This window comes from Macrobrachium nipponense, chromosome 28 (assembly GCF_015104395.2).
Source record: "Macrobrachium nipponense isolate FS-2020 chromosome 28, ASM1510439v2, whole genome shotgun sequence".
NCBI classification, from domain to species: domain Eukaryota; kingdom Metazoa; phylum Arthropoda; class Malacostraca; order Decapoda; family Palaemonidae; genus Macrobrachium; species Macrobrachium nipponense.
The window spans coordinates 43,725,887-43,753,400 of record NC_087217.1 but is presented as its reverse complement, the minus strand read 5'-3'; the positions used below and the strand labels follow the sequence as shown (position 1 = coordinate 43,753,400).

At 36.2% G+C, this 27,514-nt stretch overlaps 1 protein-coding gene across 2 annotated transcripts; it reads right to left on the bottom strand.

The window, feature by feature from the left end:
• Nucleotides 1-1,729: 1,729 nt before the first annotated feature.
• On the bottom strand, nt 1,730-21,996 carry LOC135201695 (zinc finger protein 600-like). Of its 2 annotated transcripts, none has more exons than XM_064230844.1 (3): nt 20,763-21,996; nt 9,987-12,485; nt 1,730-9,924 (listed from the first exon to the last, which is right to left on the bottom strand). In XM_064230844.1, the coding sequence occupies exon 2, from the start codon at nt 12,313-12,315 to the stop codon at nt 10,537-10,539; it is 1,779 nt and encodes a 592-aa protein (XP_064086914.1). In that variant the 5' UTR covers nt 12,316-12,485; nt 20,763-21,996; the 3' UTR covers nt 1,730-9,924; nt 9,987-10,536. The 2 variants fall into 2 exon arrangements, with proteins under 2 accessions (XP_064086914.1, XP_064086913.1); XM_064230843.1 differs by lacking the exon at nt 20,763-21,996 and adding an exon at nt 18,733-19,665.
• Nucleotides 21,997-27,514: the final 5,518 nt, after the last annotated feature.

The following is a 27,514-nucleotide window of genomic DNA, read 5'->3' as shown; positions in this document are numbered from 1 at the left end:
GAAAAGTCACTGACACTTACATCTGTTGGTCAACTTGTGAATTGATGGAGAAATTTTGACTTTGTGATGTTTTAAAAATTACATCTGATAAAGTTACGATGGCATGCGAGTATGTACTAGAAATATCAAACGAACTAATATTCATTATATAAATCGATGGATATTCAGATTCTCCTCTCATTATGACACAAATTCATGTAGTATACCAAATCGACTAGTGTTTCAAACAGTGCAACTGCCCTCACCAAAAAATTATATTTAAAAAAAAAAACTATATCAGACCTGTCGTGTAATTATGCCTTATCATGAAATTGAGTGGTCTATATTTATGATAAATATGACGTTTCATGAAGGATTTTGCCCGTACTTTCGTGTGAAGAGGATTATTATTATTATTTTTTGCTTACTCTGGGAGTATACCTACAAAGTACTTTGTTGTTGGTTGATTGATTATGAAATTCAGGTCTTGAGGACCAAGCGGAAAGGTCTATGGAAAAGCCTTAAAATGTCTGAAAAAAAAGTTTCGTGTTCAATTAAAGATGCAGGAATTTTAGTCTAAGATACTAATGATTTATTTATTAGAATAAATATGTAAAAAAAATAAGTAATGTGCTTGTTAAACAGTATGGAAAAATTAATTCAAATATATTTGACTGGAGACTGTAGCATCTTTTCTGTTAACAATCAGGAATATCTTTACAACTTATGTGTGAGGGGAAAATCTTGCATGCGTTCCAGGTAAGCTGGAGGTGGGATCACGCCTTGTTTTTGAGAGAGAGAGAGAGAGAGAGAGAGAGAGAGAGCATAGTTCAAAGAAGAAAGAGGATATAATAAACTGTAATTAAGTCACTGTACTGGCAAACACAGAGAGAGAGAGAGAGAGAGAGAGAGAGAGAGAGAGAGAGAGAGAGAGAGAGAGAGAGAGAGAGAGAGAGAGCATAGTTCAGAAAGAGATATATAAACGTAATTAAGTCTGTACTGGCAAAAAGAGAGAGAGAGAGAGAGAGAGAGAGAGAGAGAGAGAGAGAGAGAGAGAGAGAGAGAGAATCATACACAAATGGTAATTAAAAGTCGCCTACGTCGGGTCTGGATTTGTCATGTACAGAACTATCATTTTTAAAAGAATATCCACACCTAGTAAGTCATGCTTGCTGACATGACAGATATTTGAGTTTATCAAAGGTTACCAATCATGAGAATTTTGCAATATCTAGAATTTTGTAATCCCAGTTCCATAATAGAAATCAATACAGGTGTGAATTTGATATCATATCATATCTAACCAATCTTGTAAAAAACTATTGACAACACAATCAATATATCTGAAATCAGATACAAGAAGGGACCTTAAGTAGGTTTGGGTAAAATGTTGGAACTTCAATATTTTTCTGACAGACAGATAGAACTCGACATTCAGTCACTGTTTACAGAAGAAGGGAAAATATCACCTGTATTGAACTATTAGCTTCTTATTTATCTGTAACAGTAAAAACAAACTGTACTCTTCTGTGATACAAACCAGTTACCACATCGGTTGTATTATTACAGTACTGTACTGGGAAGAGAAATTATGACAATTACTGTGTAAATATAGTTACTCCTTCAGCGCTGAAATTCAAGGTTCCAATGTTGCTCAAAAAGTGCAAAATATCACAACAAAAGTAACTGATATAACCATGAATGTGGTCATTTTTCTTCTAGCAAGTGTTACAGGACATTTAAACATATGTATTTCTATGCATTTATTGAAAAAAAAAAAACAGAAACTGGTTATAAAGACTACCATACTTTGTCACATGTGGCTCTCCCAACATTAAATGTACTTCACACCACATGCCAAGGTAAGAAAATATCACCAACTCGTAGTTCCCCTTCGTGAAAACGTAAAACTACGCATTGAATAAGACATACTGTAATTACAGGCAATTACAGAGGTACTAAAACACACTTACTGTACTTTGGTAAACGGAGAAAATACAAAAATAAATATGAAGCTCATAAAGCTACTTATAGATTGTCTACATTTGATGCAAGCTTTCTATAAAAAAAAACCAAAGGGATACACTTTCACAAACAATGTGCTGTTTAACATTTTGCAAACTTTACCAGTTGCTTTTATAAAATTCATTCAACGACATTTTGATTCCTGGTTAAAGGTCACTCATCCAACAATAATATTTTGAACATAAAAAATCACACCAGATAATGTACCTATAATACGCACACTCATTTGGTGAGCACGATATAAAATTGCTGGCAACAAAAATTAAACATTGTTAGTAACAGTTCTGGAATGGACATAAATGACAGAATCTTTACGTAATTTGTATGAGCCTTAGAATTTTGTACCAAAAAATGAAAAGGACTACAAAAAATTCTAGTTGCAAAAGATATATGTAGCAGAAAAACTTGATTTTCTTCCATGTATCACTAGAACATACTTCATTCTATAGTTTTTACTGTTTCCCTAATAAAATTTCCCACCCTGTTGCAATCATTAACTATAATTTCTTCTGGTCATGCATTGTCAGACCTCCAAGTCTTCCTAGTAGGATTCCAAGATATAAGCCATTTCAAGACTTTACCCTGTATGCCTACTCCAACAAACCAAGTTCTTTGCTGAAGGGCAAGAAAACAATGCTCAAGAATGTTGAGGGTTTGTTATGAGATTCAAAAAAAGTTACTTTCGAGTACACTCTTCCTTTTTCAATGAGGAAAATACCAGTATACTACAAAACTGAGCATGAAAATAAATCACGTTATCAAATTAAAGACAACAAATAAAGTACTTAAAAATATATAAAAATACTTAGAAAATAAGGACTGAATATCGACTATGAATTACTCATACAATTACAGCATTGTCAGCCGAACTTATAATTGACATTAAACAAAATCTTCCAGTTTCTAAATTTCAGGATTTCAACTGTCAAACAAGCATCATTTAGTACTGAAGACCACAGTGTGTTTGCTTTAACAAACAGAATCCACAAGAACTGAAAGTCTGTACATGCATCTGTGAAAAACTATAAAATTTCTCAAAAACAATAATGGTATGGCATAGCCTACCAACCATAATTTTACAACAGTCTTAATTACCAATCACTACTGGAAGGATTAGCACTCAGTAGAATGTAATGTGAGCCATGACAGCATAGCATGCAGTTCATGGAGTATATGTGCTCACAGAATAGAAATATAATTAGTGTCAATCCAATTAGTAACAATTAATATTATGGGCTTAACCAAACCACCAAGTCAAAACACTCAGCTCTCTTGGAGCATGTCTTTAAAACTAATATCTAACTTTTATTCAATAAACTGCAGCACTTTAATATTGGATCTGTAATAGAAGTTGCCACTTTGCTTTCTTACCAACACAGTATATGTTCTGTTCCCTTTTGTGCACACATGGGCAGGGATCCAATGTATTTAAATGTTTATACTGACTTCATCAAGTTTTTTTCAACATTTATACAGGCTGCACAAAATCTATGCAGCAAAGATCTTATTTTTTGTACAAAAGAGTTTTCAGGACAATATGAATAACCCATAAATAATTGCACTAAAATAACAAACTACTAATTTCTTAATCTACATTCTTTCAGTACTTGACTTAGCAGTAACACGATTGTAAAAATCTGTATTTCATCAGTTGAACAACTACTGTACAAATTTTGTACATATAAGCTGATGGTCTATGCTGACTTCTAAGTTCTAGAAAATACGCTTACCTATCTAGTATACAGATTATAACAATTACACTAAAGTAATAGTTTAGTAACAAACCATTCTGCACCTATACTTTTTGCAACCATACCAATAAGTCACTAATACTGTAGCGACAGAATCTACTGGCCAGTCTTCACTTTTTAAATTAAAATGCAGATGCCTGACAGTTGTAACTCATGCCATAATAATGTTGAATGGAGCAACAAAAATCAAATTGAAAATTACAAAAGCCATTGTTTGTTCTGACCTAACGCCATGTACAGATAAATACAAATAGTTCAGACAACCTCATCTTCACAAAACAATTTATCACCACCTCATGACACAAGGCCATTTTTCAAATTTGAATTATTGTTGTACACGGAAAATTCACAAGAAGCAGACTTACAATACTGAAATGGATATCAAAATTCAACTTCACTTCAATTTCCAACCCCTCAGCACAATAAATACCAGAAAAACCTGCTGTGGAGTGTTGCTTTTCATTAAAAAAAAATCCATTCATCCACCAATTAACAGAAAATGAGCTTAGTACAATGTGTTATCCTGCCGCATTATGACTAAGTAAATTAACTGTACAGAACATGCAGTAGAAAATACATAATATACAGATTAGTTTAATCACTACTGAATGCAATATACAACAGCATGCATAGTACAGAGAAGTAAATTATGATTGTCGAGTTGAAGTAATGACAATACAAGTGATTCCAGACACTTAAGACAGATTCAAACGACACCAATTTTCCACGAACTAAAAAAATGAAGCAATTATTGCAATATATCTTGATATACAGCACACTAGCAATTAAGCAAACAAGACCTAACGAAAGGGATTCACACAGCAAAAGACCTCATGAGTATGACTACCACACCATTAAAGGTTATTGAACTAAATGATCACATCACATTTCCTCCTAAATAAAAACTGAACCAAATCAAAGTCAAAGGTAAGTGCTACAAGACTCAAGAAAAATATAAACAACTAATTTAAGATTTATGTTTTAAATACTTACCTGTTCATTATATAGCTTTTACTAACACTGGCACAGAAGCCATAAATTGGAGAGTTAAGTTTCATTTCAAAAAGTAAGAGAAAGCAAATGCATTGGGAAGTTCAACTGACACTACGTACATTGCACATAGAGCAGAACCTCTGTACATGAAAAAGTGACGACAGAAACTCCAACAGAAAACTGCACTGAAGTTGGCCACACCAAATTGCTAAATTTGTGCTGCCAAACCTTCTGTAAGGCTTTGGTTTTCAAATAGCTTCATTATTTTATGTACTATTATTATTAGTGATAAACAGTTTAACCAGACCACTGAGTTCAACCTCAGAATTATAATTTCCCCTTGATATTCAAGGAGCTCTACTAAACAGCCATGTAATATAACAAGATCAATGACAATTGAAACAAGAGAGACTGATAACAAACATAAAATAAGAGGTGAGTCAAGAATTTTCTCCCTATTTATAAAATACCCATCTCAAGATACCAAAAGAAAACTTGGAATGTGTAAACATAAAAACTAAACAGGAGACAGAATAAAAACAGAAACTGTAGAATAAGTAACTTGGTTATCCAATATCAGGGACAAAAAATAATTCACATGAAATGTAATACACCTTTTTGACAGTGGTAAGCAAAATTATAATACGTACAACTAAAATTTCCTGGAAACAAAGCTTTCAATTGAAAACACACTTTTGGAGATCCTTTTACGTATAAGAAAACCACATCAAAAATTGTCATCAGTTAAAAACAACAGTAAATTCTAACAATTAACATATGAATTTGTTCCCAACCAGAAACTAACCATACACAACTACAGAACGAGGGAATAGGGAATGTTGCCAAATTAAAAGATCCTCGTCAGCTCCTTAGCTTCATGAGTATTTTGGTTCCAAAGGCTACTAATCTTTGCAAGTATGGGGGGAACTGTGGTATAAGGAAAATGAAGAAATGAAGTGCAGAAAATTATGTGGAATGGAATATAGAATTTTGGCCCTTCACTGCTGAAAAGGAAATTTATATTAGAAAGGTTTTAAAGGTGTAATAGAAGGAAAACCATATAGATGCACAAAGAAACAATTGTTAGGAGGGGATGGAAAGTGAGATGGAAGAAAGGAATATGAACGGAGGAAAAGAAATTAAAGGAGTTGCAGCTAGGGCCAAAGGGATGCTGCAAAGAAAATGATGTAAACAAACAATCACTATGGGGTGGAAAATGAGAATAAAAACAAACCTATATAGAAAACAAAAAATACATTAAATGAAAACTGGATCTCAGGAGGAAAGTCTTAATAAATACAAACTAAAAACATACATGAATGGAAAAACAATTCAAAGCACAACAAGAAATAATGACATAGATCTGGCTCTGACACCAGGTATAAATGCATGTAACGATACCTCTAGCTGGGTAGAGAGAGAGAGTGAGAAAGAAAGAGAAAGAGTAAATGCATCCATTTTTTTAGCAGCTACTTTAGAAAAATGTTCCTCTGTTTTCCCATGAAGTTACAAAAATCTGACCATTTAACAGTATCAGTCAGAACTCACACACTGTGTTTCTAAGGGCCAGTAGACATGGCTTAAAAGGAAATCTGAAACAATTAACACTGCATGGAAAATGTGAGAAATACTCACAGGAAGATAAAATGACTGGTTTTAGGTTGAGTGTGAACTACAAAATATATAAATAAATAATAAATAAACACAAATCCAAACTTACTTTACAACAATAGCATTTACTAATCAAGGATGGGAGTCAAACTCCAGTACCACAATCCAAATTTAGCAAAAGCAGTAGTATGTAAGTGAATGACATCATCTTTCACTTAGAAAAACAAACAACTCTTATTCAACTTTCAATGCTGAGAAGGGATGATAGTAATTAATGTGAAATACGGTTTGTATTTATAAAACAAAGATATCTGCATGTGTTGTAATGATGCAGAAGTGGAACAATGCCTCCAAAACCCAACCTCGTATGTTTTAAAAGGCCAACAAGCTTCTTAACAGCAACATTGACATTTGTAGATACACAACTCCATATGATATTTATAACATTCCAAATTTACTTCTTTAACTTAAATATAGATGTTTCTGGAAATACATACATCAAGAGGTGAAGCTGTACCTAGTGTGTGACCAATGTAAGGAAAAAATAATGGAGTGTCTGACTGGATATAACAGAGCCTCTCCGTCTGTCTGCATCGAAGCTAAAACAAGTACGTATTGTAAATGAAGGGTTAGTAATGTTATTTTTACAAGGATCTTATACTTTGCAACAATGCCTGGGACCAAGGTAAGGCTGATAGAAAATTCCTTTAACAAGCCCTCATGAACTTACTTTCCCTATAAGCAAAGGCAAACATTGTTTTCTGGAGCTGTCTCAAGGAAGCTTTGAGTTTACAATAGGACCTCAAGAGAATGAGGCGAACCAGTAGTAGATAACACTTGGCAATCTCATCAATGGAAAAATATTCTTTCCAGGCACCAGAATTTTTAGTTGTGCAGAGTTATACACTTAAGTCGACATGGCAAAACAGCTTTTAAAAACTGACTGAAACTGCTGATCACAAAGCCTCCTCTCTCCTCTCAACGACCACACTTCTATACCTTATAGAAGCTAAGATATTTATACACCAACATAAAAGAATAACCACAGAAATCTGTAGTGTTACACTTCATAAAATGCAATGAGTACTCTAATACATTAAAAAGAAATTTGAAGTGCCTTGCAGCAAACATATAATCAAATATGCAACATCTGTAACTTGAAGTTTTAATTTAAAATGTTCACATTTTTGTCACAAACATTAAGTGCTTCAATGTAAAAAAAAAAAAAAAAAAAAAAAAAAAAAAAAAAAAAGGAAAAACCTCATGTGAATTACAATCACGATATTGTGAAAAAATAAAATTCATATAACAGCATTATGAGGAACTTGGGTGTCAAGTGAGTATTTTAATAAAGTGATACCCATCACTGGGTTAGTTGTCTCAGCTGTCCAAACTCTCACTTTTTACTCAAGTCTGTGGTCAAGAAAGACAGATCTAAAAGAGCTCATACTGGAAATACAGTGAATAACATTAACACCTAGTGTCCTCGATTCTGCAGAGGAAGGTGCTTAGCAAAATTAAATTAAATTAATATTACACACAAAGTATATTAAACTGACTGTCCTAACTTAAACAGTTAAAGACTACGTATATAAAAAAATTGCCTGATATATAAAAACCAATTTCAAATACAGACACAGGAAAAGGAAGATATATGCATGTTATACAGCACGTCAAGAGTAGAATACAATGAAAATGGTTCCTAGTAGAGTATGACAGTTAAGATATAACATCAAAACATACCAGTAGCAGAAAAAACAATACCACTGCATTTCAGTTTCAATAATTCACAAAATGATACAAGAAAGTACACAATACGTAATAACAATTTGAAGATGTATGACGAGGAAAGATAAAGACAATGAGTCTTACAGAGAATTAGAAGAGTACGTACATAGGGCTCCTCTGAGGAAGGGAAGTCTTGCCAACTGTTATCAATTACTTTGCTTGATTAAGAAACTATTCAGCACTTGCTTTATCCACCCACAAGTAAAGCTACTAAAGATTTGTGATCTGTATGAATATATACATGATTAAACTGATAAATTGAAAGATAACAATAAAATGTCTTTAAGGAATTAGTCAACACACCATGAATCCATACGAATTGAAATTAATAAGTAGGAAACTGCAAAAAATGTCTAGGTACTGCATATCAATAATATACATAAACTGCTCAGTAAGTTAAATATAATGACATTGACATCTACAAGATATAACAAAACTGTGAGCATCTATGAAACATAAAACAAATACTGAACAGAACAAAGACATGTTTATTTTGGCACTACATGCATCACTATAGTGACTTGCTAATGTGTTATGATAAATAAATAAAAATTATTTAGTGTAAATAATAGAAAAATGCACACGACAGGACAGAACCTATCAATGCATGAGCAATATAATGATCAAAGCCCAAGCAATTAAAAAAGAAATGAGGTCTTTGTGGCATTCATGAAAGACTTGAATAGCTCTCTAACGGTAACCCTGTTAAACCCATTCTCTCTCATCACTTTGCTGAATAGTCCTGGGTGGAAGTGTCGAGAGATAAAAAAAAAAAAAAAAAAAAAAGGAAATTACTGTAACATGACTTTGCTCAAAATACAGTGCTGGAAATTTTCTGGTACAATTCTGAAAAAATAAAAATAAATATAAAGAAACATATTCCTGGTAAGCAGATTAAGCAAATCACTCATTTCAAGAGCTAAAAACAATTCCCATGTCAATGCAGTTCAAAATAACTAAATATAAAAATGTTGAAGGAAAAAATTTACATCACAATTTATGATACAAAAATGATAGCAGCTAAAAACAAATATCTGGAAAAAAAATTATATGACAATTTTTTTTGCAAAAAATCTAGAAGCCAACAACAAATACTGTTTCTGAAACATATTGATACTTGTTTTAAAATACTGATATACGTGTTTCCCCAGACCATACAACGTAAAACTTGCAGTCTTGTCGTAAGAACCTGAGAGATTCAGATTTGATTTCAATATAGTACAATATTTATACGTTCAAAAATAAATAGCGAGGTGAATATAATGAAAAAAATAAATTTAAATACAAAACATCACTGGTCAAATGAGCATCTACTCTTTAAAAGATTCACAGTTCAAGTGAATATTAATTCACTTATGTTGTACTAGTGTGGGACTGAATACTGTAAGTACTACAGCATAATCTGGCTCTTACTATCCATACAGAGGGTGCCCAGACAAATCTTTGAAAAATAATAATACATTTAGGAAATTTCCTTAAAAAACTTAAATATATCATCATGAAAGTATTTTCATCACTGTGCCCTGAGAGAGAGACAGACAGATAGACAGATGAAGTGAGAGAGAGAGAGAGAGAGAGAGAGAGAGAGAGAGAGAGAGAGAGAGAGAGAGAGAGAGAGAGAGAGAGAGAGAGAGAGAGAGAGAGTAATGATGATACTGCAAAGAAACAAAAATATATTACAAGCTGGTAAAGATAATCTAAGAGATTGTGGAATAACAGTTTATACAAGATGATAAGTTGGAGGAATCATAGACAGGTACAGTACAGGTACTAGTACCTGAATACTTGAGACTCAGAGGTCTGGAAAAACTAACACCTATTAATAATAATAACTAGTACCTGAACTCTGATCTACTGTACATTACTGGTTTTTGCTATAATTAAGTATATCAAAACGCCATGGCATCGCAACCAGAAAATAAGGAAAGCCAGAATTAAGATACAGAAAATATCACTTATGATGGATACCTAACACAGTCAATGTCTACCACATAATTAGCTCAGTCACTGCAAACTCACGAACATATAGCATTAAACCAACAAAGATTGACAGCCTCTCTATCTGATTTTACATTTTGATCTAGAAGTACTGAAACAAGCTTTCCAAATACACTTTACTATACGTAATATGCTGAAGAGCATAAAAATCGTACAAACATAATTGTCAACATCATTCCAATTTTCAACATCAGACTTAATAAATGGAAGATATTTTTAACAGGAAATATCTTGATCACCGATATCAGAGGCTTATATAACAAGTCAATAAGGAAAAAAGTCAGTAAATTACCAAATTTAATACTTCACAGTATACTACAATTTATCCACTAGTTTTTATGACTAATTGCCTTAAGTACTGCAACATCAAATTATGAAAAATCTATAAACTTTATCGTTTACTGCACTTTCCTTTCTGTACACTGGACTCTTTCAATTCTGCAATGCTCTTAAATACACAACCTCCCTCCCCAACTTCATCCTTGACGTAAGTTACGTAGTAGTCTTCAACCATGGGGAAGTCTTCAATGGCAATGTCTTCTTCCTTGATGTTCTTGTTTGGTCCTTTGGCGAAAGAGATTGCTTTAAATGACTTGCGGAGGTCCAAGACTAAAGGTTCTTTCCTGGCATCTCTGCCCTTTTCAGCAGTCTTTTCACTGCTTATATGAACAGAAATATCCTTAGCCTTTCCACAGCCCACCAATTCTCTCGCATTCTTGTGCTTAGTCTCCGAAGAATGTGATGTGCTGGGCCTCACATCATCTGTTTCATCCCAACATACTTTCCCACACACGTGTAACATGTGCTTCTTTAGTTTAGCATTACTTTTGAAAACTCTTTGACAAACTTTGCAAGCCAACATTAAATGTGTTTTGGTATGCTTAGCCAACTGCTGCTTGTGCTGGAATCTTGTGCCACACACTGAGCAGGATAAGAGTTTTTCATTTGCCTGGAGAAATGGATTTTTATGATAGAGACCTTTGTGAGGGACCTTCTTAGAAAACACATTACCTACATTATCTGATACCGAACTAGAATGAGTTCTTGAATGCATTCTCAATGCACTAGCATCAGAGAAGCTCTTACCACAAATGTTGCATTTATTTGGCTCTCGGTATGCTGCATTTGAGCCATGTGTCTCTGCTGACCTTCTATCTGTGCGTTTTTCAACTGGCTCAACACTGGAGCAGTTAGTTTTCTGGGAATGAGTCAGAATGTGGAACTTCAAGTCATTATCACTAACAAAATATTTCTTACAAATGTGGCACACAAGAGAAGAACTGCCCCTCATTGAGAAATCCTGAGTGCAGACGCTCCAATCGTCGAGCCTTGCGTCAGCAGTACTGAACCTCTTCGTACACACAGTCCACGCTCCATCTGTCTCCGGATACGACTGGCTCGTCACTGTGGAGCTAGAAGCCTGACTAACACTACCTATACTACCCAAACTATCACTGTCCTCGTATCCATTATCAAACGACAACGACCCAATCTGTATAATGTCTTTAACTGTCAAGTCACTGCTCTGAGTCACCATATCCTCCTCATGGACCTCTTTGACAACCACATCAGAAAAAGTTTTCGTTCCTTCTTCCCCAGGCTGCACAACCATAGACACTTCATTGCACTCCTCATTACACAGCTTAATGCTAAAAGATTTTTCTGTGTCGTCTTCGTCAATGCTTTTCCCAAACTTAATGATCACCCACTCGTCCTTTTCAACATTACCTTGATTTTTGCTAATATGAGTGTTTGTCAGCTTTTTGTCACTGCCACCCCCAGTTTCAATAATGACGCATTCGTCACTACTGTCCTCGTTGATCAGATCCCCATCTCCATGCTTGATTGAATGAATCTTCAGTCCCTTAGTCTGCACAAAACTTTCATCACAGTCACGACACACCGAAGGCTTCTCTTTTGACTGTGAGCACATGCGAGAGATTGTGGGATCCCTCTCGGCGTAACTTTCGTTGAAAATCTTTTTGCAAACAACACAGGTACCCGTAAATCGTTTGATTAAAGGCTGAGGCCTAACCCGCTTTTCAGGTGTCATACGGTTTGGAAACAGCTTACTAAATGTAATGTTCTCACTGGTACTTACTTTATTTTGAAAACTTACACTTGATTTTGATTCAACAGACGTTGGCATACCTTTCTTGAGAACCTTCATGGTGCTGAAATGCTATCACTGACAACCAGGACCAGGACGAAATACTCTTATTATAATTGTGCAGGAAATTATGGTTGCTGAGGTATAATACAATAACTTGCTACTTGTCCACATGAGTTATTGCGTGTTTCAGGTCAGTTTTTATAAATCCAGTCATCCTTTGTAGATATCTGAAATTATATGCATCATTAGTACTGCTATACTTGTAATCCCATAGGACTTGCATCTCCTCATATCTATGGCGAATATCTGTTAAAATTTGTTCTTTCACCCAACATATACAGATGACAGCCTCTTAAAAAAATATAAAATAAAACTAGTTTGCTTTTTATAAAACCATCAGACATATTATGACCACACTCTGGTCCACAATGATCCCCAAACCTATAGTTTTTTGTTCACAAAAGGAAGAAAAGGAGCACTCTCACAACACCAGCGCCATCTGGACCCTCAGGTTATTTATCCACCAGCCAAATTTTATTCCATGTAGACTGAACAGCAACTGCTAGACTGTCAAGCACTATGGATAAAATTTAGCTTTTATGAAAAATTACTCCATCTTAAAAATATTTTGTTTGTTCATAACAACCTCATCAATTGCCTCATGGCTAAAATGCTCTTTAAGTGGGACACTGAGCTGATGAAAGTTCCAGATTGCTTTTCAAGGAATGATTGATCCAAGAGAGTTCAAGTTACTATCAAGTCAGGGATAAAGTCCCTTATAAACTCAAAATAGTTTACTTAATTAGATGATGAACCAAAGGGAAGACCACAAAGCACTCATACTTGGTTTAGCCTCAGAATGAAATGTGTAAAGTATAAACAAACCTCCTGACATCTGAAACATAGGAGCAAGAAAATCTGGATGACTACAGTGGTACCTCGAGATACAAAAGGCTCAACTTACGAAAAACTCGAGATATGAAAGCTAACACGAAAAATTTAACGGCTCTACATATGAAAAGTTTTCAAGATACGAAAGGTTTCTGTAAAGTCCGAGATTCGCCCGAACCACCAATAACAATTTTGAAACTCGCGCCCCACCAACTGAGTAGACTCGCCACCATCCTCCTGCTCTCCCATTGGTTCCTGATGATAGTCACCACCATGAGATCCTTCTCTCCTATTGGTCAGCATCCCTCCCATGATGCATCTACGTAGCGGCGTGCTTCTTCGACCACTGCACGGCATCATCTGTATCATGCACACGCGGTATTCATTCGGTCTAATGATTTCGTTTATTAACGTAAATTCGTTAGTAATTTCATTGCAGTATACGTACTTTATTGTTGCGTGAAAACTTTACTCTACTTATACGTAAATTACGTACAGTATAACGTAGTCATGGGTCCCAAGAAAGTTGAAATTCACGGAAAAAAGCAAATGCTCTCTTTGTAGACAAAGATGGAGATTATCAAGAAGTATGAAGCTGGTATGCGATTGAGTGAGATCACCAAGGAATACGTCCGAAATCCGTCGACAATAGGCACCATCTTTAAGCAAAAGGATGTCATCAAAGCAGCTACACCTTCCAAGGGCATCACTATTTTGTCCAGCAAGAGGACCCACATGCACGACGAGATGGAACGGCTGCTTCTTGTCTGGATAAAAGACAAAGAAATCGCTGGCGATACGATAACAGAGACGGCAATCTCCCACAAGGCCAGTGCTATTTTCGGCAATTTGATTCCAGGCGGAAGACGACGGAGGAGAAGGGACATCAACGCCAACGGTGGTGCGGCATGGGGAGGCTACCAGCTCGGACACGAAAGCGGCCGAAGCCTTTAAAAAGACGTTCGACGAGATGATGACCAAGGAAGGCTACAGTTCTCAGCAAGTCTTCAACTATGATGAGACTGGCCTTTTTTGGAAAAAAATGCCTCGTCGGACGTACATCACGGAGGAAGAGAAGAAGCTACCCGGGCATAAGCCTATGAAAGACAGGCTTACGCTCGCACTTTGTTCAAACGCCAGTGGGGATTGCAAGGTGAAGCCCCTACTGGTGTATCATTCCGAGACTCCTCGAGCCTTCAAGGCCCACAAAGTGCTTAAGGAGAAGCTTCCAGTGATGTGGAGGGCTAATGCAAAAGCCTGGGTAACAAGGCTTTTGTTCACGGAGTGGGTAAATCTGTGTTTCGGCCCGACAGTGAAGAAATTCTTGGAAGAGAAGCGCCTCCCTCTGAAATGTCTGCTGTGTTGGACAATGCCCCTCCCCACCCTCCTGGCCTCGAGGAAGATATCCTAGTGGAGTATTCCTTCATCAAGATTCTTTATCTTCCGCCTAACACCACCCCTCTCCTCCAGCCCATGGACCAGCAAGTGATAACGAACTTTAAGAAGCTGTATACGAAACATCTTTTCAAGAGATGTTTCGACATCACCGATACCACAAACCTCACCTTACGTCAATTTTGGAAGGAGCATTTCGACATCGTCATATGCATCCGACTCATCGACCAAGCTTGGCAGGAGGTTTCGAGGCAAACCTTAAATTCCTCGGGGAGGAAACTCTGGCCTGATGCCGTACCCGCCCAAGACTTCAAGGGATTCGACGTGGGCGAAGCTGGTGCTGCAGAGTCAGAAACAGTTGACGATCCTGAAACTGTTTTGGAACCAGATCTTGATGAGATCGTTGCACTCGGGAAGTCCAAGGGGCTGGTCGTCGACGAGGAAAACATCAACGACCTTCTCGAGGAGCACCAAGAGGAGCTTACGACGGATGACCTGAAGGAGTTGGAGGCCATGCAACATAACGTCGTTCAAGAGGAGTTCTCTAGCAGCAGCGAGGAGGAGGAGGACAACCCTATGACAACGGTAGAAATTAAGGATGTTCTAGCCGCTTTTCATAAAGTGCAATCGTTTACAGAAAAAAAGACACCCCGAAAAGGCTCACACAGGTCGTATGCTTGCGCAGTTCGACGACGTTTGCCTGAGTCGTTTCAGGAACATTGTGAAAAGTAGGCAGAAGCAATTTTCCTTGGATAGTTATTTTTTAAAGAGGCCTTTAGTATTAGCAGGAGTAAGTAAAAAGGAAGAACCAAGTGATACTAAAAAACAGAAAGTTGAAAGTGGTGATGAAGTTGAAATTTTGGGGAAAAAAAAAAAAAAAAAAAAAAAAAAAAAAAAAAAACCTACGTAAAGTATAAAAAAGTAAAAAAAAAAATTAAAAATAAAAAAGACAAAAAATTTTTTATTTTATTTTAGTTTTTTGTAAAGTTAAGTGTTACAGTTTTGTTACTGTGTTTCGTAAATTTTTGTTTAGTTTTCCTTACATTTTTTTATGTGTTTCGTAAAGTTAAGTGTACGTACATACGTACATATCTGCCATTTGTCCTCCTCCTCTGTCGCCACTTTCGGAGATAGCCTCACTCGAAAGGCAAGCTTCCACATTTTACTACATACGTACAGTATTTCTTGTATACCATGTACACTAATACACTTTATTTACAGGTAATTAGCAGTACGTTATTAATTTAGGTATTGAATGGTCCAAATTGTTGTAGTATTTCATTATTTATAGGTCAATTTAGCTTTATTATGAAATTTACTGGGGTGTTTTTGGAGGGCTTGGAATGGATTAGCCATTTTACATGTAAAATGAGGTCCAAGATACGAAAACCTCATGACATGAAAGGCGCCTCGGAATGGATTAATTTCGTATCTCGAGGTACCACTGTACTTCAAAAAAAATTGAATGGTGTATAAAGACAGAAGAAATCGAACTGCAACAACTTCCCAAAGAGGTCTGGTCCATTGCAATTAATGATGCAATACATTCAACTGTCCAATGGTGACAACGGTACTGGCATCCAAGAGTCCACAGTGTGATAAGGCTTGGTTTTAGTGTAAAGTAAAGTATATATTTAAAGATCTCAAAGCTGAGAATCTGAAAATGCACAACACAACTGGGGTAAAAGCTTAAGAGGTTGTTGCCAGCCTGAAATACAGATTGTAATACAATACTGAAGCACTTGATAATAAAATGGACTGGTCACAAAGGCCTTCTATTCAATTACTGTACTTTATCTTTGTAATGGACAAGATTGATTTCAAAACTACTTTTACCTCATACACAAAAGCCTAATCAGAACACGTTCATTGCCTAGCAATGAATAACAGGTCCTATAAAAGGCTTTCCTTAATGATTCAACTTTCATGGCAATACACAGACACAGGAAGATGGAAACAGATGATACCTGGCTCTATCTACAGCATGTAACTCAGCACTCCCAGTGCAATAAACTGCATTTTACATCCACTAGGACATCCACTAGGTAACTCAGGGAATTATTGTGACTACTACTGCAAAAGATTGGCCTTAATAAATAGATGAGAAGGGGTAACCCAACAAATCCCAATTTCAATGTGACAACTTTGCCTGAAAGTCATAAGCTTTTGATAATGATTTATGGTCTCTCAATGGATCATATATGACAAACACTGATTAACCCTCTGAGAGAGCGTCATACTAAAACCTTTCTTCAGGCATGTAAGACAAATTAATACTTGGGAATAAAATCATAAATACTGCCAAGTACATCTGTGCCTCAATTAAAGGAAGTTATCTGAAATAAAAAAGCAGGCAAGCTATTTCTATAAGCAAATATGTGATATGCCTTTCTATCTTTGTTATAATTCCTATTACATTATAGATAGCTAATACGTTGCCTACATCTTCTGACAGTAAGTACAAAAGACAACAATTTACACAAAAACAGAGTAAAATTAAGTATAAAGGTATCTGCTATCAAAAGTAACATCTATACTTTCAGTTAATTAGGAATAGGTCTAAACAGTTAGTGATCTTGTGACGTACTACAGTACTATGTTTGGAATTTCCTGTAACTGTGGGAGATGCACACAAGGACAAGAACCATGACTTCATTCCTCAACTGGTGAGTTATTCTCAGCTGTCACTGTAACATTCTAGGCAGTACAGAATAAATAAAATAAGAGATCTGTACAGTAAATCTTTTGGGATGCATATGATACTCTCCTTGGACAGCTGTGAATTATCAATATTCTATACAGGGTGACTGCAAAATAACAAATATTTCAATAAACATGAAATTATCATGAATATTTTAGTTTTCATACTATAAACTTCTGACAAAAAAAACCTATAAGAGTAAACCAAATGCAACTGAAATTATTCAATAAATTAATAAATTTTCGTGATGAAAAAAAATGCACACACCAAAGGCAAAAGAGAAATACAGTAACATATAAAATCCAAAGCAAGAAATCATGAAATTACAGCAGTTGTAAAGAGAACCTAACAGCACATACCCAGTGCTTTATGTTACCTTGAATTAGATTAGGGTCCGGGCCTATCCTTGTAATTGGCCTTGCCACATAATTTTCTATCATTTCTGTGACTTAACAATTACTACACACTTGAGCTGTTATTTCTCCAAATGCTTTGGCAAGCCTACCTTGTGATTTACACATTCTGAATATTTCTGTCAGTACAATTTACTATCTTTTGGTTTCCCTCTATTTCCTTCATTAAAAAATAGTTTTCCTCTTTTATAATGCTTTGAGTTAGGGTAGGATGGGGTGAATTAGGCCAGGTGCGACCTGGTACCCAAGGTTAGGGTAAAGTAAGATGGTAGGAGTTAGAAGTAATCCTGACTTTCACTCTTGTGATTTACAGCCTGGTTAGGTCTTCCTAGACTGCCACATGTAAACTTCATAGTTAATATAAATGAAGCACTTCTGATATAAAAAGTACCAAAAATTAACAGAAAACAACTTCAATGCAGTCATCAATCCTATGGCAATTTGTAGGGCAACTGCAGAAAGAGGGTATAACCAACCTAGTATCTCAGAATTAACTGGAAATATAGAAAATTGGGTAAGATGCATGCAGAGTGATGGATCAAAGCTTAGTACTTTGAAGGAGAGGGGCGTCAAAGAGGGGCGAAGCCCCTTCGGCCAGGCTAGGCCACTGTATCCAAGGTTAGGTTCGGTAAAGGTAAATCTGGTTAGAGCATTTTGACCCATCAACCTGCACTCGCTCCCTTAAATCTTTATAGAACAAAATGGAATCTACCATTCACCATCGGGTCCAAGCAACAATGGCATAAAATAGGCTAGCTATACGATTGGGTTAGCTACCTAGGTAGGTACGTGCGGAAGGTCAGGCTAGGATTTATCATTTTCAATCGATTTCAGCGGTCTGCAATGGGCCCCTAACCTGCAAAACTGTACCACAATAGACCATACATGATCGTCCCATGACCTTTTCCACGTCCTACTTAGCAAAGGATAAACGGAAATGACACACATGTGGGTTAGACGTCCTACTAGGCTAAGGACACCCCGTCGCTCCTCTTCGTCACCCGTATTTCTGCCGACCCCAAAATTCACTCACGTCCATTTTCAATAAATATTAGCGTAAGATGTTAAACCAACCATTAATTTCCATAATTCAGCGAAATTCCGCCGGAAAATAGGAGTGATACTCGGTTTCTTGAGGGTGAAGAGATAGTTTCCTCCACCCTTTTGTTTACAAGCGGAGGGTTTGTTTACATTGCACGGTTCACGGTTCCGAGCATTTCCGCCACTCCGGTTAAAATCTCTCTGTAATATTGGCTTTAAATTAACCTAAAACCTGGAATAAAACTCTCCAGAAATCATATAATAGTTTATAGATATATATACTAGAAGCATAGTCTTGCATGAGGTATTATTTCCCACAAATTTTATGAAATAAAAGTACTAACATCTCCCATCGGTACGCTGTCTCAATGCTTATGAGTTAACACCACTCCGGTTACATTTAATGCTGTTATATTGTCTTTAGATTAACCAAAAACCAGAGATAAAATTGTTAAAAGGCCATGAAACCGCTCTGAGAAAGTTACCAGAAACAAACATCTTACATGAGGTATTATTTCCCAGAAATTTGGTGAAATAAAACAACTGACTTCTCCCTTCTCTGTGGTCTCAATGTTCACGAGTCCATTGTCTATCTCAGTCAAATTGGTGTTAGTTTGACAAGTTCAAAATTATTTAATTAAAAAATAAAGCACTAGAATGACATGTATTGGATAGTGACATGTAAATGAGCTGTCACCTGGTCGCTTTCTTTTTCCACTGACTACAAAAGGCGCTAATATTTCACATTTCAAGTGTCACCGTGAATCCGCGCGCGTGTAGCTATTCCGGAGCCCCTTATCGCGTATGATAAATCAATGTATGAAGTAAAACATTGTATGTGATGCTAACATCTGCTGATTTAGTCAGAGATTTCGCTATAAGCATCTGTCTAAATCATAGATTTACGTTCAAATTAGCTTTAATCGTTTTACAAGAAATCACAAGAGTGACGGATGTTGACATTTGAGCACTCAGGTGGGCATGCAGTGTTAATCCAATACGTCATCTTTCCTATCTTCAATAAGTCTGTAGTATTCCCTACAGAAAATATTTTAGCTTATTATTCGTTTCCATAAAACGATTTTATACTAAAAAAAGTCTTCAAGTAATTTTTTCCTAACCAAAAGATTATTTATATAGCAAATACGTTTATGCAAACATTGTTCATAAGGACCCTTAAAATTCGTTTATTAGGTGATATATGCAAGTGCTACATGAAAAATAGTCCAAAATATTTTAAAATCTAATGCCAAAAAGTATTCGTAGGTACAGTATTCTGCGTTGCAACATCTTAATGATTAAAAAACAAAAGCCCGTTGTCTCATATTCTACATTTTCAGATACTGCACAGTACAAGCATGACAAAATTTGATTGTGAGAGAGTGGCCCCTCCCTACACTTGTAATCCTAGTGACAATTACGTTAAGCGTATAGTTAAAGGGTAACAGGAAATCACACATCCATCTACATGGCATACCCAATTCCTTTGTTTTCTGTTCGTAACAGACGTAGGTTACAGAGCAGGCAGGTTTTAGCCCAGACATTTGGAATGTTTTAGGATACCAGCCTCAACATTACTGATTATTATAATACCAATTTTTTCCCTTCTGTCTTGGTTTACTCTGAAGTTGCCAAAATATCATTATGTAATCAGCAGGGGTGTCGATACCAGCTTACGGTACACCGGCGCCAGTTCCCTATACCTTAAATTCATGGAGTGGGCCTATGGTACAAAAAGCTCTACTACAAAAGGACTTTTACACCACGAGCATTTCATTTCTGTAAGTTGACTCAGGGATTAAAAGACGCAAAATATTTTGCATCTGATTCAGGGATTTAAAAAGGCAAATATTTTTCACCTGACTCAGGGATCTTATGCAAAGTATTTCTCACCTAACTCTTGATTAAAAATATGCATAATATTTTTCACCCGACTCGAGGACTGAAAAGATGTAAAATATTTTGAACCGTTCAAAAAGGAAACTAGAAGCATAATTATTGTATATACTAACAAAACCAAAGAAAAATTCAAGAAAGAAACATATAATAAAAATATAACTTACAGATTATATAGTGGCCCGCCTGATGGCTCAAAATTAGACCATTGTTGACCCTACAAAAATCAACAGGAAAACAAGAACAAAAAACAGGAAAGCAATCACAGCACTAACGAACAGAAATCACAACTATACACTGTATGAAAATTAAATTCTGCTTTTCTCCAGACGTTTTTGTCACACAAAAACCGACACCATGAACTTGCAGTTGCTCAATTGACCTTCACCTACGCAGGACACAATCTCAAAAAATCCTCATGATTATATTCCTTCTCTTTCCTTCGTATCTTGGGACTTCCCCTGCCCGTGGCTGTAACGTTTTCAGACTTTTAAGGGACAACGGAATCATTTTACAAAATCACTTTATGAAACGAATGCGATGTTTAGCTCTGGCAGCTCTTAAAACTACGGCTGAAACAAATGCTTAAGTATAGCTTTTAGCTCACGGGAGAATGTGACATCTAAACTCGCTTGACACTTTACACTTACACGGAAAAATCTCAGTACAGTCAACCCAGATCTCTTATATCAATTCATGACACTTTATATGAAATGAAAAGGTAATAAGATACGTGATCTACTTGGTTGTTTTTTCTATACAAACTTATACAGCATTCCATTTCTTCCTCAAGAAGAAGTTATAGACGTTCCCAGCAACACCCGTTTACTCTGGCCTTATCAGACCAATCACACGTCATTTAGTGAAGATGAAGATTAGGGAAACGTCGAGTAACTGTCAAAACAGTCACAGGTATCGGACACAATCTCTTGTCTCGTCATAACACTGAAAACTGTTCGGCCTTGGGCATCGTTCGTTCTCATGCACCTGCCTTCCTTTTTTTCTTCTTCGTCTCCTCCTCCTCTTCTTGTTTTCATGCCTGTAGCTACTCCCAGTCACTCGTTTTCTTTCTATCCTTCTTCTTCGTCTCCTATTCCTCTTCCTCCTTCTTCTGCAATCCGCCACTGGCACTTTTTCCCCCCGTCCACTTTAGACTCAAAGTTCAGTTTACTGACAATCAGGTTTGCTGTTCCAGTCGCCCGGTCTGTCAGTCTCTTGATAACAGCACTGACATTCCTCTTTAGACGTCCTGCCTCTCCCACACAGTCACACTGACTCGCCACGAGAGAGAGAGAGTACCAAAACAAACAACAGATTCAGTTGTGACAATAGTTCCTGTTCATTTAAATGTTCATTTTCATCCGCGCTTGTAAGTTTTTTGCAGCTTGGCTCGGTAGGAACAATGGACATCAACGTAGTACACACAGAGAAAGAGAGAGGATATGTATACACAACCAGTCTCCTTCAGTCAATACCGGTTCATTCAAGCACTGGAGAGCTCTGCTCTCCACTCACTCGCACGAGAGGCCGAGATTGGTCCGCGTGCACGGCGGAAATATCTTTTTTAAAGGCCGCTTTCCGGGTTCTCCATTGGAACAACAGAAGAATATTTATTTTAAAAATAAAGCGAAAAAGTAAAAAGGAAGTGGAGATTATGATTTAGACCACAGACGGAACTGCAATGGCAATTCTCAAGTCAAATAAAAAAGGACCAGCGAAGAATTATTCGTCGAGTTTAGTAAGGTCCTAGACGTAACTGGTTACAACCAGTCATAACTGTTTTGGTTTCTGACGGATCGGACTAACCGACTGGCGAGGGGATGGCACGACTGGCTGGCAGCAGAAATGTGTGATAGCTCTTTTCCTTCGTTGTGTCATGCAGTTTCCCGAAGGGAAATGGAGGGTTGGGGACGGGGTTAGTTTATGCACGATATATATATATATATATATATATATATATATATATATATATATATATATATATATATATATATATATAATATATATAATATCATACATAATTTGCATACATTCCACATGCAAATATTCACCTAAAGCTAATAATATAAATTCATTCACGTGCAAAATACCGTAGTACCAACCAAAGGAGTTCATGACCCGAATTGACCTTTGCAATCGAACTGACCTTGTAACAGGTCATGGACACTGAAACTCTTTCCTTTCTTCACGTTTCTGAGAGCAAAGGAGAAGGAAAAGAGTTCAGCAACCTCGAGAGAATACTCCCGCTGCTAAATTCTAAGAAAGTTCATGATCTCCCAAGAGTACTATCTAAAGCAATACCTGCAAAAGAATCACAGCAAACGATGGATGATGAATGAATGAGCACAAGGAGGTAAGAGATAGGATGGTTTAGTGGTTGGTGATTATAGCTTTAATAAGTAGATTATATATATATATATATATATATATATATATATATATATATATATATATATATATATATGTGTGTGTGTGTGTGTGTGTGTGTGTGTGTGTGTGTGTGTATACCACCAAGACAGAGTCAAAATTCCGACCATCATCTCAAAAACGAAACGTGATTTCACGGGAAACAAAAGTATCTAATTAATATTAAATAGGAGGCTGATGACTTTCCCAAATTAAAAAATATCTTGGTAATTAACAAAGTATTGGGTTGCTTACACACTTGACAGGTCAAGGAGAGAGAGAGAGAGTTATGTGAAGCAGGGAACAAAAATATAGTTTTACGAGAGAGAGACAGAGAGTTACAAGAAGCAGAGGGCAATAATATGATTTTATGAGTGAAGAAAAATTTACAAGAAGTTGACAATCTCTCTCTCTCTCTCTCTCTCTCTCTCTCTCATTATTATTTCGGTACAAGGGGTCAGATCCTAGCTACTGGTCATCTCTACGTAAAAGTAAAGGGAGAAAGAAAGTAACGGACAAAAGAAGCACACGAAGATCGTTTGATACCCACGAGAAAGGATGAATTCTGAAGGAATTAAAATCTACTCGAATTGTTCCGACACGTAACAAAATTCTACCTTTACGTCGGATTCACCATTTGTTTATCTGCTCCCCGATTCGTTTGCATTGTTTATCAATCCATTTAAGCCGCTTCTCCTGTTCCTGTTTCTTCCTCTATAACGATTGCTACGTTGTCTTTCGTCCACAAACACACACACAAACAACGGGGTTAGGGAAGACGCTGTTTCTGAGAACGGAAACGACTTTGTTGGATTCGTGGCTCTTCCCCGATCCCTTGTTTGTTTACAATTTCTTGTTCTTCTTCTTTTTGTACTTTTGATGGTTGGATTCCTTCTCTCTCTCTCTCTCTCTCTCTCTCTCTCTCTCTCTCTCTCTCTCTGAGGATGGAAGGCAGAAGAATGCAAGCGAAATGATAGAGGTAAAAGCGCTCTCTCTCTCTCTCTCTCTCTCTCTCTCTCTCTCTCTCTCTCTCTCGTAGGATGGAAGGCAGAATGCAACTGAAATGATAAAGGTAAAAGCTAGGTAGGATTTCGTTTACATAGATGCATACACACACACACACACATATATAAATATATATATATGTGTGTATATATATATTTATTATAATAATAATTATAATAAACATTATATATGTATATATATACATACACACATATATACATATACGTCTACAAAACAGACCACCATTTGAGCACAAAGTCGCCCCGTGCTAAATGAAAACGTATGCCACAAGTCTACGTACGTACGCATATGTGGGTATGTACGTATAAATGCGAGTGTGTGTGTGCGAGAGAGAGAGCGCGTACGCGCGTGTGCGTATGTATAGCTGTCAGGGTGAAACAGCGGCGGTCCATAGGATCTGTCACTCAGATCTGAGAGACTTCATTAAAAGATGAGAGAGATAATAGTGACGCCCCTCGCGTTTCTCTTTTGTCTCTCTCTCACGTTTCCCTCTCGACCTACAGCTCTCCTGGGAGAGTGTGTGTGTGTGGGAGGGGGGGCTTCAAGTAAAATTGAATTAGCAACTGACAAACTCGCTAAGTCTCTTATTATTTATTATTATTATTATTATTATTATTATTACTATTATTATTATTATTATTATTTTATTACTATTATTATTATTATTATACTATTATTATTATTATTATTATTATTATGAGAGAGCTTAAAGTAAAATTGAATTAGCAACTGACAAACTCGCTAAGTCTCTTATTATTATTATTATTATTATTATTATTATTATTATTATTATTATTATTATTATTATTATTATTATTATTATTATTATTATTATTATTATTATGAGAGAGAGCTTAAAGTAAAATTGAATTAGCAACTGACAAACTCGCTAAGTCTCTTATTATTATTATTACTATTATTATTATTATTATTGTTATTATTATTATTATAGAGAGAGCTTAAAGTAAAATTGATTAGCAACTGACAAACTCGCTAATCTCTTATTATTATTATTACTATTAATTATTATTATTATTAGAGAGAGACTTAAAGTAAAATTGCTATGCAACTGACAAACTCGCTAAGTCTCTTATTATTATTAATATTATTATGGTGCCTTGATCTTCATGCTTGTGTATGGTGTCCAGCAGGTACTCGATCTCAAGGCGTATATTGACGACACTTTCATCAGCGCCAGCACGGTGGAAGAAATAGAGCGCCTGCGACAAGCCTTCCACGACCACAGCAGACTCAACTTCACCATCGAACATTGCCGTGACCGTCGCCTCCCCTTCCTTGACGTCCTCGTCGGGCAACAAGAGGAGCGCTTCGTAACACAGGTGTATACGAAACCCACGAACCTGGGCATGTGCCTGAACGGCGAGAGCGAGTGTCCAGAGAGATACAAGCGCACTGCGATCAGCGCCTTCATCAGGAGAGCTCTCTCACACTGCTCTTCGTGGAAGGACACGCACACTGAATTAGAACGTGTTGCCCAAGTTTTAATTAACAACGGGTATTCCAACCGGGACATCACTAAATGCATTCGCAGAAACATCGATAAGTGGTATCAGCAGGAGCCTCGGTCCCCCCAGGCCCTTGAAGGACGTTACTTCTTTCTTTTAAACAAAGGGAAGTTTATTTCATAAGAAATACAAAGAGGACGAGCGAGCCCTTCGTACCATCATAGAAAGGAACGTCTCCCCCACGGACCCTGCGAAAAAAGTGAAACTAATAATTTACTACAAGAGCAAGAAGACCAGTGGCCTGATTATGAAAAACAATCCAGCCCCCGTGTTGCAGGACCCTCTCAAGAAAACTAACGTTGTCTACCAGTCACAAATGCCCTGTCCGGGAATGCCCCGGCGCTTACATTGGTATGACGACTATGCGATTTTCGAAGAGGATATCCTGCCACGCTCAGGAAGGCGCCATCCATAATCATGCCAAAAAACGTCCACAATACCAGGATAATTAGGAATGACATTATTCCTAATATCAGAATTATCGATAAGGCAGCAGACCACCGTCGCCTCCGCCTCTTGGAGGCCCTACCAACATCGGGAAGGAGAGACCCAGCCTAAAACACCACCCAAGAGACTTCACTCCTCCCGACGGTGGCACGAAGGGGCGCCGCCCGCCAGCACCATAGAGCCGATCGAACGGGCCAATCAGGTGCCCCGTCTATCGGCAATGACCTTCCCCAATACTACGCTCCCAGTCTCCAGCGTCCGCACGAGAAGAGCAGTGCGAGCTTCCACCCCTCTGCAAGACGGCTTGACTCAGGGACTTAATCCTCTGTTCAGCCAATGAAAATGCAGCGCCCATCAGACAGAAGCACCTGGGACACAATAAATACCGCCGAACGACCCCATTTCAATCAGTTCAAGCTCACCTTTCCTTGAAAATGAACCGATGATACGGTTGGAAACGTTGGAATTCCGTTACACCCTTAGACTAAGATTTGTTAACCACTTTTGTTATCATATCAATAAATTATTATTTTTAGAAAACATTTCTTTCACCGAGATATGAACATCGGCCAGCTATTAGCAAATATCAGCCCTGATGAGAAGAGAATAATAAGAAGAATTGAAAAGACCATATATAAAATCAATTCCACTGATGCTGCCATCATCTTTAACAAAACATATTACTATTATTTATTATTATTATTATATGAGAGAGAGCTTAAAGTAAAAAAATTGAAAATAGCAACTGACAACTCGCTAAGTCTCTTTATTATTATTATTAATTATTATATTGATTATTATTATTATTATTATTATTATTATTATTACTATTATTATTATTATTATTATTATTATTATGAGAGAGAGCTTAAAGTAAAATTGAATTAGCAACTGACAAACTCGCTAAGTCTCTTATTATTATTATTATTATTATTATTATTATTATTATTATTATTACTATTATTATTATTATTATTATTTATTGGAGAGAGAGCTTAAAGTAAATTGAATTAGCAACTGACAAACTCGCTAAGTCTCTTATTATTATTATTATTATTATTATTATTAATTATTTATTATTATTATTATTATTATTACTATTATTATTATATTATTATTATTATTATTATTATTTGAGAGAGAGCTTAAAGTAAAATTGAATTAGCAACTGACAAACTCGCTAAGTCTCTTATGTTATTATTATTATTATTATTATTATTATTATTATTATTATTATTATTACTATTATTATTATTATTATTATTATTATTATTATTATTATGAGAGAGAGCTTAAAGTAAAATTGAATTAAGCAACTGACAAACTCGCTAAGTCTCTTTATTTTATTATTAGTTATTATTATTATTATTATTATTATATTATTATTATTATTATTATGAGAGGAGCTTAAAGTAAAATTGAATAAGCAAAAACTGACAAACTCGCTAAGTCTCTTATTATTATTATTTATTATTATTAATTATTATTATTATTATTATTATTATTATTATTAT

Bases quoted from the DNA above. Each gene is read 5' to 3' on its own strand.
- LOC135201695 (XM_064230844.1), bottom strand. From the start codon at position 12,315: ATGAAGGTTCTCAAGAAAGGTATGCCAACGTCTGTTGAATCAAAATCA.